The 17,298-nt window shown below is 47.3% G+C and overlaps 1 protein-coding gene across 3 annotated transcripts in view; it reads left to right on the top strand.

Annotated features, from left to right (window-relative positions):
- Positions 1 to 5,052: 5,052 nt before the first annotated feature.
- The window catches only part of prr5a (proline rich 5a (renal)), a 33,527-nt gene continuing 21,281 nt past the window's right edge, over positions 5,053 to 17,298 (top strand). Inside the window, exons 1-3 of one of the 3 annotated variants that reach the window (XM_036518381.1) lie at positions 5,053 to 5,290; positions 9,365 to 9,491; positions 16,556 to 16,669. In XM_036518381.1, the coding sequence (XP_036374274.1) occupies positions 9,463 to 9,491; positions 16,556 to 16,669 (143 nt within the window). In that variant the 5' untranslated portion in view covers positions 5,053 to 5,290; positions 9,365 to 9,462. Of the gene's footprint in view, positions 5,295 to 9,364; positions 9,492 to 16,543; positions 16,670 to 17,298 lie in introns of all 3 variants that reach the window. The other 2 variants (XM_036518379.1, XM_036518380.1) reach the window with 2 other exon arrangements.

Genomic DNA, 17,298 nt, shown 5'->3' with positions numbered 1-17,298 from the left:
CGCAACAGTGACCGCACCAGTGACCGCAACCAATCACCGCAACAGTGACCGCACCAGTGACCACACCAGTGACCGCAACCAATCACCGGACCAGTGACCACACCAGCAACCGCAACCGATCACCGGACCAGTGACCACACCAGCAACCGCAACCGATCACCAGACCAGTGACCGCAACAGTGACCACACCAGCAACTGCAACCAATCACCGCACCAGCGAATGCAACCAATCACTGGACCAGTGACCGCACCAGTGACCAGACCAGACCAGCAACTGGACCATGTCACAGTGGACCTGAGCTACATACATATATATATATATATATATATATATATATATATATATATATATATATATATATATATATATATATATAATATGCATATATATAATATATATATATATGCATAAAACACATATATAGATATACTGTATATACATATTTCCCCACAGGCTTTCTTGTAAGAATCTTGGACACAAGATCGACTTAAAACACCAAAAGAGAAAAAAGGACAAAAAGGAAAAATGTGACCTAATTTGGTGAGCGCCTGCAAAGACTAAACAAAGAATTTGTTAAATATTAAGGCTATGGGATTGTTACAGTTGAAGAATCAATGGCTAAGCAGTGGGAGTGATTCTATTTAAATAGAACCAACTGTTTGGGTTTGAAATTACTGTTGAGCAGCAAACAGATGAGGTTCAGGGAATGGAACCTAATTAAATTTTCTTCTTTCTACATAACCAAAAAACATTCATTTCCAGTGTTCCAGAACTAAAATGTTATTTAAAACTTTGCTTACTGGTTGATAACGGTATGATTATTATTTTTTAACTTCCAAGGAATTTTCAGTTATGGAGTGAACTAACAAATAGTTGGCCACTGGCATCTATCTATTATTAAGATAGATTGTTGTTGTTGTTATATATTGTTGATAATGTCTTAGGCAACACTAATCAGGGAGATAAAAAAATAGTTATTCTTCTGATTTGACTGCGATCCCACTAAATATTCTTGGAGATTTATCCATATTTAAATATTCATAAAGCCTACCAACGCATAATCCTCACAGGTTATTGTGCAGGTTATTAAGTGTAAGGACTTGACAGAGGTATGGCAGCGTTAAATTGTGACCACAGGGCAGCCTTGTGTAGAGAGGTTTGTTTGTACGGGCTGTTTAGAATAGTCAGCATTTAATCCCATTTCCTTTAAATAAAGCAGAATGTGGGCTCTTGTTGTTGTTGCCGGCAACAACAAACATCTGAGGTTTTTCAGCCAGTCGAACCGGCGTGTGGTTGGTCTGGACGGTGAAGCAGCTCAGATGAGATGCAGATGCAGGCAAACACAGCAGCGTTTTTTAAGGGTGTCGGGAGCCGGTGCGAGAGCAGGAATTCACCGTGCCCTGGAGTGGAGGCTTCGCAAACAGCACAGAAATAGCAGACGGGTCCCGCCGCAAGCCCCAGAGGCAACGGTGACCCGTAACTGTTTAATGCAGCCATTAAAACTTTCATAACGCGAAGTGGCATTTTCGCCGTGCGAGATCCGCCGCCCCTGGGCGTGCGTGTTTTATTCCGTGCAGGAATCCACTGCTCTGACCTCACTTTTCACGCTGGCCGCGAAAGCAAGCCGGAATCGCTCCCACACCTACGCAGATCGGCGCCGCGATGAGGCAGCCTCTGCGCCGGGACGCCGGGCTCTCAGGTTCCCGTCAGCCTTTGCCCATCTCACCTCTGAGGAAGCACAGACGCTTTAGGCCGGAAATCACAGGAAACAGCGGCAAAGCTTCTGCCCTCTTTCACTGGCAGTGAGCCAACAAATTGCACTGTTGAGGCTTTGAAAAAAACAATGCAGTTTTATTTTTGACATGAGATTTTCAAGCAGTTTTGGTGAGAGCGTGATGGTCTCACCATCTAAAATGCCTGTATGAGGCAATTTCAGATCTATCTGTGTATTGTCTTTCTCAGCCAGAAACTGTGGAAAGTTCTTCAAGTTCCTCATCCTACGAGACTGATGTGTCTCGTATAAAGGCCTACAGCTACGCCCAGATCATTACCGACAGCGTTTTTTACCCTGGAAATACGCTGTAGATGGAAAGTGTTACTACACAACACATTGAGTTTCCTCGTCTTGCTACACCAAGACACACATCCTAATTCCTCTTTTTTTAAGAGGTGCTTCTCTAAAAACGCTGACAGCTTTTCTAGCCATGTAATCTGAGGTCGAAAGAGTGATTTTCCTTTTAACAGCAAAATAACTTCCCTGCTGTGAAGTTAAGCATAGCCGTTAATGATTCCAAAGGTTTTATCAGGATATGCCACACATACCAAGAAAGGCCGGGAGACAGTCAGGCTGCACTGCCATGGCAAAGTCTTCTGAATATGCATGAGGGGGCTCGGCTTAGTGGTCTTGCAGGTTCTTTAAAGAGGGACGAAACTAGCAAAGGAGAAGTTATGCTTTGATGTGGAACACATGCGTGTGAAGCCATTCGATGCTGTTTTCCAGCACTTTGCAGATCTCTTAAGAAAGGCTTGTGTCACATCAGTAACATGTCATATGAGGTGTCACATGAATACCATTTGTTTTTGAAGGTGTTGTTTTCTGTGGTATATGACTGATTTTTTGTGTGATTTTCAGTACAAACAAACCCCTGTAGAAGGTTTTTTTAATCTTAAGGAAGTCCTGATAACAGGTCCTACAACAAAAGTAATATCAAAATATTTGCCAATCAGATTACAAACCGTAACACATATCTGTCACTCATTGGTTCTCCCACAAAGGCCATGTCCCAGGGGAGTTCACCTTGCCCTGCTGGCTTACACACCCCCTGATCTTAGGAACAACACAGATGCATGATGGGAGCGCACAGGTGCACCGGTATTTGCTGATAGGAAACCGAAGGCCAACAGAGGGTTCACGCCTGTGTATGAGCGCTTACGCATTTTATTATGCTGTTATTTTCAGGTGTTTTATAGATCTTTTATGATACACCCACAGGTAAGATGAGATACGTTAACCTTGGAAGTTAGACTTTGACTTTATTATACCGACTGTGTTGGTGTTAGAAAAAGACAAGGGTGTTCGCCCTACAAATCATTAGAGTGAAACTTTTTACATTTATGTGATTATGTGATATATTAATGGTCTGCTCCTATGGTGAGTGTGTGTGTGTGTGTGTGTGTGTGCATGTTTGTGTGTGTGTGAGTGCATGTTTGTGTGTGTGTGAGCATGTGTGTGTGTGAGTGTGCATGTATGTGTGTGTGTGTGTGTGTGCGTGTGAGTGCGTTTGTGTGTGTGTGTCTGTCTGTCTGTCTGTCTGTGCACGCCTGTGTGCTTTGCTTTAATTTAATTGCCACCATGGGAACTAACTCTATAAAGCTTGTAGACATGTTCCCACCAACTGGAGGCTGAGATCTGTTAGGTTCTGTTTGATTTATATTGACCTGCTCCCTTTACAACTCTTAATTAGCTCCAAATGGCGAACACAACAATTAAGCAGTTAAACCCTGCGTTCCCCAGAGGTCCTCCAGCACACACATTTGAAAAGTTCGGCTTCGGCTTACACGCTAAGGCTCTCAGAGGAGGCGAACGTGACCGTCGCAGAATCTGCAAGACTACACTCACGGTATGTATGCTTCATGAGTCTGTGAGCCACAGTGACGGAGTTAATGTTTCCAGTGGCACAGACCCCCAGCTGCACCAGCCCAACTCCATATTTCAAACTTTCAACCTTTTCACCTTTCAGCCTTTTTTTCCCTCCTGTATCACTCTCTCTCCCTTGTTTTCATCCTCTGTCTTATGATGTTTCCTCTTTCTCTCTCCCTACAATAAAGATAACATGCTGTTTCTGCCAGTTTTTTTTTTTTTTTTTAGATTGTTCTTTCTTTTCACTGCAGGGCAACTAACTGCTGAAATCTAGATATTTTAGTTTATCCCAAAATTAATTCTTTCATATTTATTATTTTCCTGTATAAATACTAAATAAAATGTTATATTGTAATTCTTTTTTATCTTTAAGGGTTGAAAGAAAGAAACCTTCAAGGCACCACTTCAAGGCCCTTCTTCAAGGCAAGACCACAGCATTTGGAAAAGGTATCTCCACAGTCTTTAGGTCCAAGTAAGATTAATCATAACCTGCTAACCTGTAATACCTGTCAGCAGGTCACTCACCTGCCCTCTGCTGCTTTAACTGTTTCTTTCTGTTTGACAGCATTTGCACATGCAGGCTGCCTTCATATGTCTTTGTTAGATGTGTAGCTGCTGTTATGGTTATTGCTATGAATTTCACATGGCTGGCAAAGACAGAGGACACACCCTCCCAAGCATGGTTTGGGTAAAGAGGTGTGTATGGTGGTGTGTGTGTGTGTGTGTGCCTGCATATTATGCCTGCGTGTTTCATGTAGACACAAGGGAACACAAGATGTTAGCATCCTATGGTTGAATTGTTTTCTATAACGTTTATGCATAATTGTGGATCTTGTGTGTGTGCGCGTGTGTGTGTGGAAGACGCATATTTCACACATGCTCCTGGAGGCTTCTTAAAGTTCATAGATTTGCTTGCCATAAGGAACAGGTACTTTATTTTCAGGTCACTGACCAAGAGCTACATGAAAGGAAGTCATTTCCCTATCATATGACTGAATCTTATCAATATCCAGATCATCTAAATTCCTGGTGTCCCTAAATGCTACACATTGGGTCTCTTTGTTTGGTCCCTTGATAAACACCAAAGCTTCAGCAAGGGTTTAGAAACTAAACAGTTCCTGGTATGGTAATGAAGCTAATTTTTTATGTGAAGGTGTATAACAGTCTTTTTCCTACTCATACGTTATGACTAGTGGGTTTTAATAGTTTAATTGATTCCGTTTAATCGTATTAGGTAACTAAAATAAGAAAGTTGAGTGTGGCGCACTCCCAGGGCTCTCCGCGGTGCACAGCGAGCGCTCACCTCCGCAGCCTGCACGGCGCGCGCGTACGCACGAGCAGACGCACGAGCCCCGCGGAGCGCGAGACGAAGGCTGACACGGGCAACTCGAGACAACAAGGGAAACAAAACTAGGAGCCGCGTGCACATCCGCACCCGCCACACTATCGCGACCGAGTCGGGAGAGACACGATGACGGCGGGGGGGAAATGAGTCGGACGCTGTCGCGGGGCCACTTTGCAGTTAGCGGATAAATACTCCGTCAGTATTCATTCTTTTTGTTTATTTGATTCTTGGGGTATCTGATGACGACTGTTGACACCCAGCTCTGAAGCTTAGCTGTCGACCGGAGCCAGAGAAGAACAAAACGGTGGGTATGTTTGTTTATTATGGATACTTGTAGTAGCTGTTACATATGCACTTAATATTTATGATTTTTAATACCGTCTTTGTCCGTGCAATACCTGCGTTGTAACGTGTAAGACATGCAATCACGAGACCTTTGGGCTCATCTGTTTATGTTCTGTTTCCAATGAATGGCAAGAGCGTGCAAACAACAAAGTCAATGCACAAACCTCCGTTTGCGCTGAATGAGGATGGGAGAGCGCGTCTGCTTCAGAGGGACAGGGAGCGTACCGTGAGCCACCTCCGAGAGGCCGGCTTCCTTTTGTGTGTCTGCGTGGAAACATTCCGGAAGAATTAACATCCACAACAAGCACTTCGCCGAGCGTCTGCAAAATGCGACGCGTAATGCCAGCGAGTGTGTGGCAGAGCTGTAGAGTCCTGCTGGTGTAGTGTTAATATGCGCCCGGTGGCTCTGAAAGGACAATACCCAGCCTGGCGATGCGTGCAGACAGCCCGGGGGGAGCGACTGCGTGCCCGGTGTCTGTGTGACTGCCCCAGTCAGCCAGGTCAGCGCAGGGCTGGAAACTGCTCACCTGTTCCGACGCGTTGTCCGTCCTCCACTCCACTTTTCCTGGCACTCACGTTAGCCGTTTTACAATTTAAATGCGACTGTCCTGTTAATATTTTAAAACACTGTGGTGAGTGTTGTCATTCAAAGGTCACGGGGATTCCTAGTGCATATTGTATACATTCTGTTATTGTTTTATTGCTTTGTTGGACGAGTGGATCTGTTAGAATTACTGCAACAAAGAAAACACATACAGTTATGGTTAGACATCCGTGCTGCCGGCCCGCTGCTGTCCACATTGTCGCGCAGTATTGCACTAAAACCTTGAGGAGGAAAAAGAGAACCCATTCACAGCCACAACCAAGTGATTTTCTCACTTGTGTGTTTGCTCGCTCCCCTGTTCTAATAATAGCTGACATATTTATTCATGTTCATTAATACACCTTAATGTCCTGTGAGATATCTGTGCGCGTGACCTCCCAGCACTGGTGAGCCACACTACACCTGGTGACATTATTTTGTCCAGTGTGATCTTTAGGTGGGACAGATCAGTGTTTGAGGGGGGGAAAAAAACACTCAACACAGAAATGTGGCGTGGAAATGGACTGTCCTACGGTAACTTCATTGTTTACCACGGGCACGCAAGATTGTATATAGCTGTCGGCAGATGGCGCCCTAGTTAAGAAATTCTGTACCGTGGTAGTTAGCTGTAAACAGAATAATATCTCTACAATAGAATTTTTTGGAAGGGGGGCAGGGGGAGAGCAGGAAATATGACGATCTCTGTGAATGGAAAGTGGACGGAATGCCAGCTGGTCAGATGAGTTCAGAAGAGTGAAGGCAGGGCAGTAGTGATTCCACAGAATTCCAAAAATTAAAAACTGGACGATCATATTTCCAAACCCCTGCTCTCTCCACCACAGACAGCTTATATGAAAAGTGAAATCGTCATGCATGTCTAAAGTTACTGGTAGGGTTTGAGGGGGGCTCTTATCTTCTTACCTTTGATCTTTTATGGCTGTCTAAGGGTTTCTTAAGAGTCCCTGAGATATCTGCTGTTTCTCCTCTGTGGGGTGTAGTCCTGAGAGCGCCGCAGGAGCACAGCTATTGTCTACGAGCAGCATGCTGTTTGCACACACGCTGTAATGCAGCTCTGAACATGTGTCACGTTCCTGTCACGTATGCAGACGATGCGTGGACACCCAGGGATGGCCGCGTCGTGCGTTTACTGTGTCAAACGGCATGTAGAGACGCGAGGCGTTCCGTGGCATCCCCTCGGCTCTCTCTCGGCTTTCTCGCCCTGTCCTCTGGGGTCTAGATCTGCTCTGTGTTTAAAGCCAACCTCTGACGGGTGCTAGTAGTCGTATCGTAATTTAAAGTCAGACGGCAGGAGCTTATTGTGTTGAATCAGCACTCATGGTTTGATTGGCATCTGACAACTGAAAGCAGCGTTTGTTCTTTTAACACAGATTCTTAAAACACACCCTGCAGGTGCAGAGATTTTCCGCTTTATTTTGGTAATAAACGTTGGAAAGCCACCCCATCTCTCATAGGCAGACTCCCTGGGTGTGATGACGCGCCCCTGCTGCTCTCTCCGTAATTAGCCGGTGAGTTCGCCCGGAGACGCGTGGCTGTGGGGCCGTCTGTGCGCGCGCCGCAGCTCGGCGCGCGGCGATACCATATGGCCCCGGGTCACCGACACCCGAACAGCAGGTGGAGCCGCCAGGAGTCTGCCGCCAGACAGGTGACGGAAGGTCAGCCGCTCCCTGGAGTGACAGTCACAGGAGCCGGAGCTGTGGCTTTCTAACGGCACTGCCCTGCCAGTTAGGCTTTGCATCCGTGTTTTATGGACGTTTAGATGGATGGGCCTTTATTGTAATGATGAAATAACAAATTAAAGAAAGTGAGTGGGCTCACCCCGTGTTAATGAGGGACAGACTGGCCTGTAGTTACTCATAATAAAGAAAAATAAGGAGGGCCTCTTGCTGTCTGGCACTATGATTTGCTTTTATTCAGAGAAGCGATACCTTTGTCAGGGCGTATTGTAGCAGAAATTGGGGTGCAAGAGAGCTTGTGTCTACACTTTTTAAAAATAATAATGAAATACCGACAGCAGCAAAAATATTTGAAAGAAAATCATTGTGGATGTGACATGTCATTTTTTGTTAAGTCAAGGTGTGAATTTGATAAACACAGTGTGTGTGCAGGTTCCACAGATCTGAGATGACTGGCTTGGCTGTTTGTCTCCTGCACTGTAAATTGGCGTGACCCTTTTGCGGATGTAGCTGTTCCTGGGCTATGCTCCAGGGGGATTTCCTCCTAGATTTAATGAAGACCCCCTCATTTAATGCTGAGAAACTCACCACCTCCCCAGAGACCTCAGGGGATCAAATATCTCACTGCGCTCCACTAATTTAATCAGAATATTTTATTGGGCAAAGTGCTGAGCCTGCCACATTTCCAGAACCTGTCCGGTATTACCCAGAATCCCCTCTCTACAGCCCTGTCCACATGTAGGCTGCTGTAGAAGGCCTTGTGGAGAACAATGGGATTAACTGGAATTTTAATCCTTTATTAAAAAACAAAAAACACATACTAGGGGGTGATGTTACAAATTTAAGATTCTATTTCTTCAAAGTGGAATCAGCAGCTCAGAATGTACCATAAAAGATTAATTTTGTCTTCCTTCGATGATATGAAAGTTAATGGAAAAAAAAGAAATGCGGTTTGAGCTGCTGTAGTAGCTTTATCACACCCGTCAGGGGATTTAAAGAGAGATGTAGCAGGTCTCGCTGAAGTGAGCCTCCCTTAAATATTGGTTTGGGGAAGCGTCTCGCAATCAGTTCTAATCTGCCGCTAAGCCAGTCAGCTTTTCAGACTGCGATAATTACTTTCTCTTCCTTCTCTTTTTTTCGCAGCCCCAGTCAGTTATAACATGCAGATGTGAAATTAGTATTTTACTCAGGCTATTTTCATACCTTCACCGGCTGTGGTCAATACTAACATTTTTTGTTTTTTATTTCTGTGCTTCCTGCAGACACAAGGAGTTGTGCAGGTGCAGACTCTTGTGTTTCTGTTTTTACTGCATGCAGAAATGAAATGAACTCCAGTAGGGCAGGAGCTCCAGATATGGACGTGCTACACGCAGGCTGTACACGGCGCTGCCTCTCGTGACCTTTGCTCTTATAATGGTTACTTTACCCACTCCTGATGTTTTAAACTGAACCACAGAGTGTGTCTGAGTGTGGGAGCGGTCTGATCCCCCATCTCAACTTCCCTGAGATTGTAAGGCCCAATCGCTGTGAAGCTAGCCCTCGGGCCATGGCTTCACAAGCAGCGAACAAGCCAACAGGAAAAAAAAAAAAAAAGCCTCAAGACAAGACAGACAGCAGCGTCCAAGAGAGGTCAACCAACAGCACTCTACAAGCTGTTGCACTGTTTGGAGTAATTATGTTTTTAAAAAATGTACTCAGAAGTTAAAGAAAAACTGTTCTGAAATGTGCCCTGGTATTTTCTTGTTGTTTGTAAAAGATGCTGGATGGATATCATTGGACACAAAAGCCTGTATCCATCCCTAGGTCAGTGTCAGTCACCCCGTCTTCCTCCCCGCCCCGCCCCTCAGCTCTGACATGGAAGGGAGCGATCATCCGCTTAGGAGGTGAGAGATTAGTTCGGCTAACTATTTTCATTACCCCCCCCCCCCCCCCCCCACATCTTCATTTGCATTGTCAAACTCCCAGATTCTCCATGTGAATAAGAAACAAAGTGTTGTCCCTCTTCAGATACACAACTGTTTAGAACTGAACGTGAAAATGTTCTTTTGTGCTTGTAATTACATTTTTGTTTTAATTATTACATTTTTGTTTTAATTACATTCTCTCAAGCCATTCCCCATTGTGCTTGGTCATATTTTCCTCCTCCCAACATAATGTAAATGTTTTTCACCCCCAGTGGTTTAGATGTAATTTGTGTTGTTTTTTTTTTTTCTTTTAAATGAATAAGACAGCAGGTGTTATGAATTTCTGTGCATGATACACAAACCCTTATTATGAAATTCAGATTCAAAACCGAGGACAAACATGCGGTAAGAATTAGGGTTTTGTGTGTGTTTGAGTTGAGTTTGCCTTCCTTGTAAACTCTGATCACACACACATACACACACACACACACATACACACACACACACACACACACACACACACACACACACACACACGCGCAAAGAACAAGCCTGTAAGCACTAGCATCAGTTTCAACTCTATCGACATGCTTGTGGCCCACTCCACAGCTCAAACGAACCGGAGTGAAGCTTTGAAGTTCCGCCCCTGTGGCTCTTAGATGGAATTCATTACGGATTGCGCCCAAAGTTTTACACCATCCAGAGATGACATGCGCTTTATTTGTTACTTTTATTTTCTTGGAGACAACAGAACAGCAGCGTACCGGGAGGCATACGCTGTGGCCGATTGATTTTAATGGCCAGCCTCACGGCTGCCTCAACACGGCACTCGATGCAGGCGCTCTGATTAATTATGCAGGGAGGTACGGGTTCGACTCGCCTCCCCCCACCAATCCCTACATTATTTAGTCTGGTGCGCCAATGTACGGAGACCACCCCCCCACCCCCCCCACTCCGGCGCAGCTCCTCATGAGAGTCTTTGGAGACCGAGCTGAGGAGTTATCCTGGAGCTGGAGGCGGGGGTGGAGCCTAAAAACGGCTCTGTAAATTTCAGACGCTCTCAGCAAACACAGCCGGACTTCCAGGAGCAGGGACAGAGTGAGAGTGAGAGAGAGGGCAGCACCGCCATGGTAGACTTTTACTGCGTTCACCGGGCTCTGCACAGACCGCTGCGTCAGCACTGCCAGGTGTGGCACAGGGCATGCACAGCTTGAAAAGTCTCGCTGGTTTTACGATGGGGGGCCTCCGTAAGCATTCTTCTCTATTAAATCCAAATGTGTCCTCGCGGTTTATTGCCTTAGTGTTTAAAGTTCCTCTGGAATCAGCCTGCTCCTTCCTCTAGATCACCCGCAGACTAAACCGTCCTGTTCTCTCACTGAACAACCTTGAGATCCCGCAGATAGTGTTGGTGTTGTTTTTTTTTTTTTTTTTTAAGAGCTTGAGTATTTTTTTATGGAAGTATATGACAGATTATGCCATTGTTTTTACCTTGAGCTGAAAAGTTGAGTTTTCCGCATGGTTTCACTCATAGTGTTAACAGAGGAGAAACTAAGAGAATTTATACCAGCAAGGGTCTGTAGGTAACCTGTGGAGAGACTGGTGGGGGTGGGGGTGGGGGGGCATCTTTGCTTTGGCCTGCAAGCTTGAGTGGATCTGTGGCCATGTATAATGCATGAATAATACAAGCTTACATATATTCTGTACATATACATTATATACATAAATTCTAAGAGGGAATAGCAATAGCTCTCCACAAAGCTTTGGCAAAACAATGCAGTGAGTCGGCTGTAATGCCATTAATCTGCAGGTACACACCTGATCTTAAAATGTAAGCAGGAGACCCCCAGACAAGCTCCCGGCGTCCCCAGGTGGAGGAGGGGGGATTGGGAGGAAAGCAGTGGAGTGTAGGTGGAGGCTGGGGCGCTGTGATTGGTGGAGAGGGCTCCGCTGTGATTGGTGGAGGCTGGGGCGCTGTGATTGGTGGAGAGGGCTCCGCTGTGATTGGTGGAGGCTGGGGCGCTGTGATTGGTGGAGAGGGCTCCGCTGTGATTGCTGGAGGCTGGGGCGCTGTGATTGGTGGAGAGGGCTCCGCTGTGATTGGTGGAGAGGGTGCTGCTGATGATGTAAGGAGAGCCAGCAGGTGAGTGCTGAGTGGAACCCCCACACCTGCTCACCACTGAAGCTGCTGATTGGCTAGCTCCCATCAGCATTTTGGGAGGGATGTGACCAAGCTAAGGGACATCACAGCAATGCCATTTCATTTCTGGGCACCAGTCATGCTTTAGGCTTAACCGAAGGCTTTCCTTGTTTCTTTGTGTGTTTTATGTTATATTACTCTGTTGTCCACGCTGTGATAGAGGTTCTCTTCTTGTGTAATCTGCCTAATGCCCCTGAAAGCTGCCCGGCTCTGCTTTTCTCTCTAACGTGCCGGTGTGCTTGCTGGTCTCCTTTGTTCACAGTGCCTCCAGGTGGTTCTGCATTCGGCAGCGGGAGAGCATAAATTCACGTGTGTGTTTTGTGGACAGGAATCTGAAAGCGCCTCTCTCTCCTGCATGGGGCAAATTAAATAGAGGAGGGCTCTGTGAAAGCAGCCTGTCTGTATGAGGGACAGAAACCACTGAGGATTCTCCAGCCTGCTCCCCACTGGTGTGAAATAGAGAATACCAGCACTGGTGCTACAAACACAAAACACAAAACACACACACACGAACACACACGAACACACACACACACACACACACACACACGCACACGAGATGCCCCAGGTGAGTGAGGCTGACCTTTCAGCAGCGATCTCATTAATGCCAGTGTACCCCCTTTCACCGCTCTGCTGCACCCCCCTTTCTCAGACACTGTGCTGTGCTTGTTATAAGGAGAGTCTCCTCTCAGCCTCACACTGCTGTGAGCTCCTTAACAGGAGATACTGAGATGGGTGTTCTCAGGGAGAAGGGGACAGAGAGGACAGAGAGAGGGAGAGAAAGATAGGGAGAGCAGGAATGATACAGGAAAAGAGGTAGAGAAAGAGAATAAAGGAAAGGTAGAAATGCACATTCCTTAGTCTGCAATCTCAGGCAGTGATCAGTGTTGTAAACTGACACCATACTGCCGCATTGCTTGCTGTAAGTGCTTGCTCATACGAAACCATTGTTTCCCACCTTTCCCCACTGGTAGTGCTAACAGCCTTAAAAGCCAAATTTGTCACCAGTGGAAAAAACAACAACCGCTGTACAGCCATCACTGTACGTACAATGTACAGTCATTGTACGTTGTTGGACTACAGTCCCATAATGCATGCTGTTGGACTACAGTCCCATAATGCACGCTGTTGGACTACAGTCCCATAATGCAAACTGTTGGACTACAGTCCCATAATGCACGCTGTAGGACTACAGTCCCATAATGCACGCTGTAGGACTACAGTCCCATAATGCACACTGTAGGACTACAGTCCCATAATGCACACTGTTGGACTACAGGCCCATAATGCACGCTGTTGGACTAGAGTACCATAATGCACCCTGTTGGACTACAGTCCCATAATGCACCCTGTTGGACTACAGTCATGTAATACAAGTTGTTGGACTACAACTGCCCAATGCACTCTGTAGATATTGTTAGCAGACCTTTAAGCTGAGGTTTTTCCCCTTCTGGGGTGGTCGTTCCTGTCCTCAATGCAACCCCAAAGCATGCACAAGGGATCTCCCAAGAAGAAAAGAATTTCATCAAACTTAATAAAAGCCTTCTGCAATGTCTGTTACATTTCCTTTCCTAAAGCATTTCTGTATTTTTGTGTTATGATTTCACTAACAACCGTTTCAAAACTCAGATGTTCATGTTGCTGTTAAAAATAAGTTCCTGGTGGCTTCAAGGCTGAATTTCCAGTTATGCCTCTCTTTTGTTGATAATATCTTGGTCCCGGCAGTACAAACAATCTGTCCTTGGCATTGCTGACCCCTCCTCTGTGGTTTCGCCTGATTATAGGATGATCACACAAGATGTTTGCTTACTCTGTCTTAAAGTAGGGCATGTTTTTAAAAGCAAGCAAGACACATCAAATAAAAATATTACTCGGATGAAATTCTGAATAAATTATTAGCGTAGTGAGTGTCAGTCACGCCCCCTCCATTTTCGGAGGAATGGTATAGTAACGGCTTTTTGGAGAGACTGCGGTAGGCGACTGAGTCTTCCGCAGTTTTCTGTGTTCCAGTTTTCCAGCAGCCGATTATTTTTAAATGAGAAACAACCCATGCATATGTGATATGGCAGTGAGGGCATTGCTGGAGACAGAAAAATCCCTGGGTGTGCAGACACAGCAGAAGCCCTGCCTGCGCTGTCAGGCTGTGCTGTATATGCAAGGCGGGGAAGGCATGAGGAGAGGGGGCCATTGGTGCCTCTTCGTCCTCTGACCTACATATCCACGGAGGAGCACAAATCTGTTTGACAGCTCCATCTACTGCTGGGACAGGCCATTGTCCCGGCTGTGTGGAGCTGGGTCAGGGTGCCGCTCTGCTGTACACGGCCTCACTCTCGCCATGTCAGTGACCACCGAGATACAGCCACTCACAGGCGTCCTGGACCATATGCGCTCATACACGCACACGTGCAGAAGCACACAAAGACACAGACACACACACGTGCACGCTCACATGTACATGCATAGAAGCATACACACACACACACACACTTACAACACGTATGCTGACTCCAGCCTTGCTTGCCTCACAGATGAAGAGATGGTGGGTGATGGGTTGGGGGGGGAGGGGGGTGGTTGGCACAGAATCCATTTCACATGAAACTGTCACGTGATTTCAGGTTTTTGTCCCTGTGTGTGACTGAATTTGGGGAAATGGACCTAAATAACCTCACGATGAGGCGTTCTTCTTGTCAACCCTCAAGAGCATCCCAGTATTCAGTGTGAAATACACACTATCCGTGAATTACCGGCATTGTCCTCTAAAATGCTGCATGCCACCGTGCTAAAGCGTGGAAACCCAAAGGCATTTTATTAGGTTTTTACTATAAAAAGTAATGCCTGCTGTTTTGCGTGTGAAAGACACGAAGCCCACAAACTGTGCTGTTTTTCAGCTACCTCCATTTTGAGAGCAGCGCTCTATTTCTCACGGGGATGTCTGTGTCTAATCTTTCAATTTCTTGAGGGGCTTGTGTTGTTCATTGTTCGTTTTTTGTTATTATTTTTTTTTTGCATTTCCTATTAAATCTAACCCAGTGCTGAATCAAAAAAAATCAACCTTGCTTTCCATCCACCTTGTGGGACGAGCCCTTTGTTTGTGGAGGAGATAAAAATCTGCCTGTCACCTTTAAGATGTACCGTCTGAAGCGCACTGCTGAAGAGATCCTTTGTTTGCGGTGCGGAGATCGGTTGGCTGGCTCTGGCTGGCAAAGGCATGCTGGAGATTGTGTGGGTTTCGCTGGGAATGCGTCTGCCAGCTCTCTCTGTTAACCCCTCCACCAATCACGGAGCGGCGTGCCAGAATGCGGAACACCGCGGGGGTCCGGAGTTCTGCGGTTCTGATCTCAGAACCCTGTAAGCTGACACACCGCCGCTGTGAAGCCTGCAGGTGTCAGGACTCAGATCAGCACAACGGCCCTGTGATTTTTCAGCTGCGGTGGCTGTGGTTTCAGGTTGAGGGGTTTAGCGCTGCAGCAGATATGGTGCAGGAGGACCCTTCTCAGCTTCTAAGCACTTTTTTTCAAATGTCACACATCCGCAGAAAGAGGGGACGTTCTGCCACTGAGTACCACGTTAGAGTCCGATTCTCTCTCCGCTGTTCATTTCCCAAACAGAGCAACCCAGCAAAGGCGTACCAGTGACACAAACACACAGACTGCTTAAGATCAGTAAGAATGTTTATTTTATCAGAGTACACCTTTCTGTCGCGGGATCCAGAGCTGGGGCTGTGGGACTGTTTCCTGTTGGCTGCAGCCTTTGTTTTGGGCTGCTGGAGTGTGGGGCAGCGGGTTCCTCATCTCCACCTCGCCCCACCCATCCAAGGGCCTCCGCCGGTTCGGCTCCCCTAATCAGCTGGCCCTACACCCCTTCCCCACCCCCCATCCCCAGCTTCCCCTCTTGAGTTAAGGTCACCAAACAAGTGCCTGCCACTCCGGTGCCCCGCTGAGTGTCAGAGACTTTGCGCTAAACAGGAAGAGACAGGAAACCGTCCTCGTAACCTTTTCTCTCCTTGCGCCCCCCTCGTTTTTTAAGCTCTGATTCGGTGTGCCGCTGAGCCCGGAGCCCGGCGTCTGCTCAGTTTGGGTGTCGCCTCGGGTGAATGTCAGCGGCTGACCTATCCTGCCAGCGCAGCTTTGGGACTCACTCTGCCTCTCGCCACTTTGCCTTTGTCTGCACTACAGTGGAGGCAGCATCGTGCATGTTTACATAAGTATGGATAGATACAATACTGTTTGCCTGTCTGACTGTGTAAACGAGAGAGAGAGAGAGCGTGTGTGTGTGTGTGCATGTATGAACGTGTGTGTGTGAGTGTTGGTGTGAATGTGTGCATGAGTGTGTGTGTGTGTCTCTGTGTGTGTGTGCGCGTGTGTGTGTCTGTGTGTGTGTGTGTGTGTCTCAGTGTGTGTGTGTGTGTGCGTGTGTGTGTCTCAGTGTGTGTGTGTCTCAATGTGTGTGCGTGTGTGTGTGTGTGTGCGTGCGTGCGTGCGTGCGTGTGTGCGTGTGTGTGTGTGTGTGCGTGCGTGCGTGTGCGTGAAGTTGCGCACGCTGCCTCTGTAAAGGAAAGGAATGCAGCAGTTGGTTTCGTAGGAAAGGAGTCGCTTTCTCAAGCGGTGAACAATAAGCAGCCGGGTCACACGCCCCGTCACCACCACTCAGAGGGCGTGTCCGAGAAGCAGCGCGGCGAGAGAGAGGAGAGGAGAGAGGCGCAAGCAGCACCTTGCGAGAGAGACGTCTCTGTCTCTCTCTCTCTTATTGTTTCTCCCTCGTGGGGTGGTCCATTAGCTCAGGAGTGAGCTTGTTCTCCTCTCTCTCTCCCTCTCTCTCTGCTTTTCACCATGAGGACCCTTCACAGGCTGAAGTTAATGAGTTCCCCCAGCCTCAGCGAGCTGGGCAAGAGTGAGAAGACAGCGTTGGAGGAGAGGGGGACCCAGCAGAGGAGGGCGGGGGCCAACGCCACCTGGAACAGGTAAGCACGCTCCTGCTGCGTGTGTGTGTGTGCGCACATGTGTGCGTGTGTGTGCGATCGTGAGCGCTCACTACAGTCGAACGGCTCATGCTCGCCCCATTGTTACAGTATTCAGACTCCAAGGAAAAGGCAGGTGCTTTGTATTTTTAACAACCCCCCCCCGGCTGCCCCCCCCACTCCCCCCTGTCTTTGTGGAACTGAAGCTTGTGAAGAATGTCTTAGCAAACAGTGCACTAGGGTGAGAGAGTGTGGAGCGGTGGAATGCTAGTGCCACAATGTTTTGGTAGAAGACTTTCAGGAGGAACAGGGGCCTCTCTCTCCCCCTCGCCCTCCTCTCCGCGAGACAGCGGCCGTTTCGTCTCAGGGAGGTGTCTGTCACAGTACGAGCAGTGCGTGAAGCGAACATGGCCGTACCGTGTCACTCTGAGGTCACCCCCCGCGACCGGGGAGAGCTAAATACGCCTCTCATTTTGAGCTCACCATGAGTCAGACGGGAGGGAGCCTCCCTCTCCCACCGCCTGTGTATATGTCCTTATTCCTGTCTCTTTCTCTCTCTCACACAAACCGAGAACAAAGAAAGCTGGTCTTGGTGTACTAGTCTCCACATCCTTTCAGTATCCTCGCGTGTT

Source organism: Megalops cyprinoides, chromosome 23, assembly GCF_013368585.1.
Source record: "Megalops cyprinoides isolate fMegCyp1 chromosome 23, fMegCyp1.pri, whole genome shotgun sequence".
In the NCBI taxonomy this organism is placed as follows: domain Eukaryota; kingdom Metazoa; phylum Chordata; class Actinopteri; order Elopiformes; family Megalopidae; genus Megalops; species Megalops cyprinoides.
This window is presented reverse-complemented; position numbering and strand designations above follow the sequence as displayed.